The 2,257-nt window shown below is 38.4% G+C and overlaps 1 protein-coding gene across 1 annotated transcript in view; it reads right to left on the bottom strand.

Annotated features, from left to right (window-relative positions):
* Positions 1-1,394: 1,394 nt before the first annotated feature.
* The window catches only part of LOC133639470 (WD40 repeat-containing protein SMU1-like), a 26,017-nt gene continuing 25,154 nt past the window's right edge, over positions 1,395-2,257 (bottom strand). Inside the window, exons 11-12 of the mRNA XM_062032774.1 lie at positions 2,104-2,256; positions 1,395-2,031 (exon numbers count right to left, since the gene is read on the bottom strand). Of these exons, the coding sequence (XP_061888758.1) occupies positions 1,933-2,031; positions 2,104-2,256 (252 nt within the window). The 3' untranslated portion in view covers positions 1,395-1,932. The remainder of the gene's footprint in view (positions 2,032-2,103; position 2,257) is intronic.

The raw sequence follows: 2,257 nt of genomic DNA, 5'->3' as shown, positions 1-2,257 counted from the left end.
ATTATAAATATTAACAAGTATAAGTGATATTATTATAAATATTAACAAGTATTAGTGATATTGTTATTACAAATATTAACAAGTATAAGTGATATTATAAATATTAAGAAGTATTAGTGATATTGTTATTATAAATATGAACAAGTATTAGTGATATTGTTATTATAAATATTAACAAGTATTAGTCATATTGTTATTATAAATATTAACAAGTATTAGTCATATTGTTATTATAAATTTTAACAAGTATCAGTCATATTGTTATTATGAATATTAACATGTATTAGTGATATTGTTATTATAAATATTAACAAGTATCAGTCATATTGTTATTATGAATATTAACATGTATTAGTGACATTGTTATTATAAATATTAACAAGTATTAGTCATATTGTTATTATAAATATTAACAAGTATCAGTCATATTGTTATTATGAATATTAACATGTATTAGTGATATTGTTATTATAAATATTAACAAGTATCAGTCATATTGTTATTATGAATATTAACATGTATTAGTGACATTGTTATTATAAATATTAACAAGTATCAGTCATATTGTTATTATAAATATTAACAAGTATCAGTCATATTGTTATTATGAATATTAACATGTATTAGTGATATTGTTATTATAAATATTAACAAGTATTAGTCATATTGTTATTATGAATATTAAGATGTATTAGTGATATTGTTATTATAAATATTATTGGCGTTGTATGAGCTGGTCTCCTAAAGCTTTAGTAAAACTTGGCCAAGTACCATTCTGGTCCTCTTTACTCAACATGTATGTCATCCAAAAGAACTTGGGAGTGGCCAGTGTGTTTTGATACTTGGCGGCATCTTGCAAGTATGCTAACTTTTCTATTTTAGCATGCTAAAGTTAGGACGCTAACATTTTATGCCAGCATTTTTGCAAATTTCCTTCGTATAAACCTACAAATCATGGGTTTGGATACTTTGAGTTTCGACCGACCCGGGCCAGAGGTTCACAGCACAGATTTTTCAGGTCCATCAAGATTTCTGCGAGAATTTTCTAATGTTTTTGTTAGAATAATTGTTTCTAAATTATCACAAAAACTTTATATTACATTGTGTTCCTGACATGAAGACAAAAGGCTGTCTTTTGAAACCTACCAAGAGTAAGGCTGGTAAAACTCCACTGTGTAGGGGGGGGAGCAAGATGGTGTTCCTGTGTTCTCTCATGTATGGTAATCAACAGAAGGATGTTGTTCTGGTCCAAGGACTTCAAAGCGGAGAGAACCAAGGATCTGCCCAATTTCCGGACGAACTCTTTTTGAAGTATTTTACAAACTGTCTTTGAACTATTTTATGGAACTCTTTTTTAACTATTTTACGAGCTCTTCTTTTGAATTGTTCGGTAACCAAAGGCAACGCTGTTTACGACCCACTTCCCTCTGGAGGCAGCTGTGGTCAGGTGGGGGGAGAGAGTCAAATAAAGAAGGAGGAGTGCAATCTTTTGGCAGAGCGTGGTGCAAGACTGTACAGAGAGTACAGTGGCCGCGTCTCTCCTCAAAATTGAGTCCAAATTTGATTCTTTGCTTCTTGTCTTGTTTAATAGATGTCATCAGTGTTTGAACCTGACAGTATTTCTGTTCAAAATGTGGCGCGGCCCGTACAAAAGTGGCCCCTGGGCCGCCCATTGGACACCCCTGATGTATGTCATCGCCTGTAACACTTCCTAAGCGTCCAATCGGATCGCTCTGACGACTCGCAACCCCTCGACCGGTCGCCACGGCGACTGTGGCGAGCCAGTGGCAGCTGTGTGAACGCTACTCGATAGCGTCTGTGTGTTGCGGCCATAATGTTGCAAGGGATTCTGGGATAGGAAGAACCCTGCACCGCGACAGTGAATAGTAAGAAAGGATGCATTAAAGCACCTCCAGTTGACCAAAGTTCCCCTCAAGGCTTCCACAGCCTCAGGAGGCCGTCCTCGCTGTAGGTGGCGATGAGGTCGTGGTGTGGGTGGTGCGTGACGCCGATGACGTCCTTCTCGTGCACCTGTGGGGGCACAAGCAGGCCAATCAGACGAGCCCCCCCCCCCCACATGTGGCAGGGAGCCCACCAGCTTACTGTCAGAGTTTTCTCCAGCCTTCCCGACGCGTAGTTGAAGCAGTAGAGCATCAAGTCCTCGCCCACGCAGTAGATCCACTCCCCTCTGGGGGACACGGTGCTGCACACAAACTTGGCCCCCGACTTCCTGTCCGCGGTCAACGTCTTGACAGTC

This window comes from Entelurus aequoreus, linkage group LG22, assembly GCF_033978785.1.
Source record: "Entelurus aequoreus isolate RoL-2023_Sb linkage group LG22, RoL_Eaeq_v1.1, whole genome shotgun sequence".
Taxonomy (NCBI): domain Eukaryota; kingdom Metazoa; phylum Chordata; class Actinopteri; order Syngnathiformes; family Syngnathidae; genus Entelurus; species Entelurus aequoreus.
Note: the sequence above shows the minus strand (reverse complement) of the source record. Positions and strands in the feature narration are given on the sequence as shown.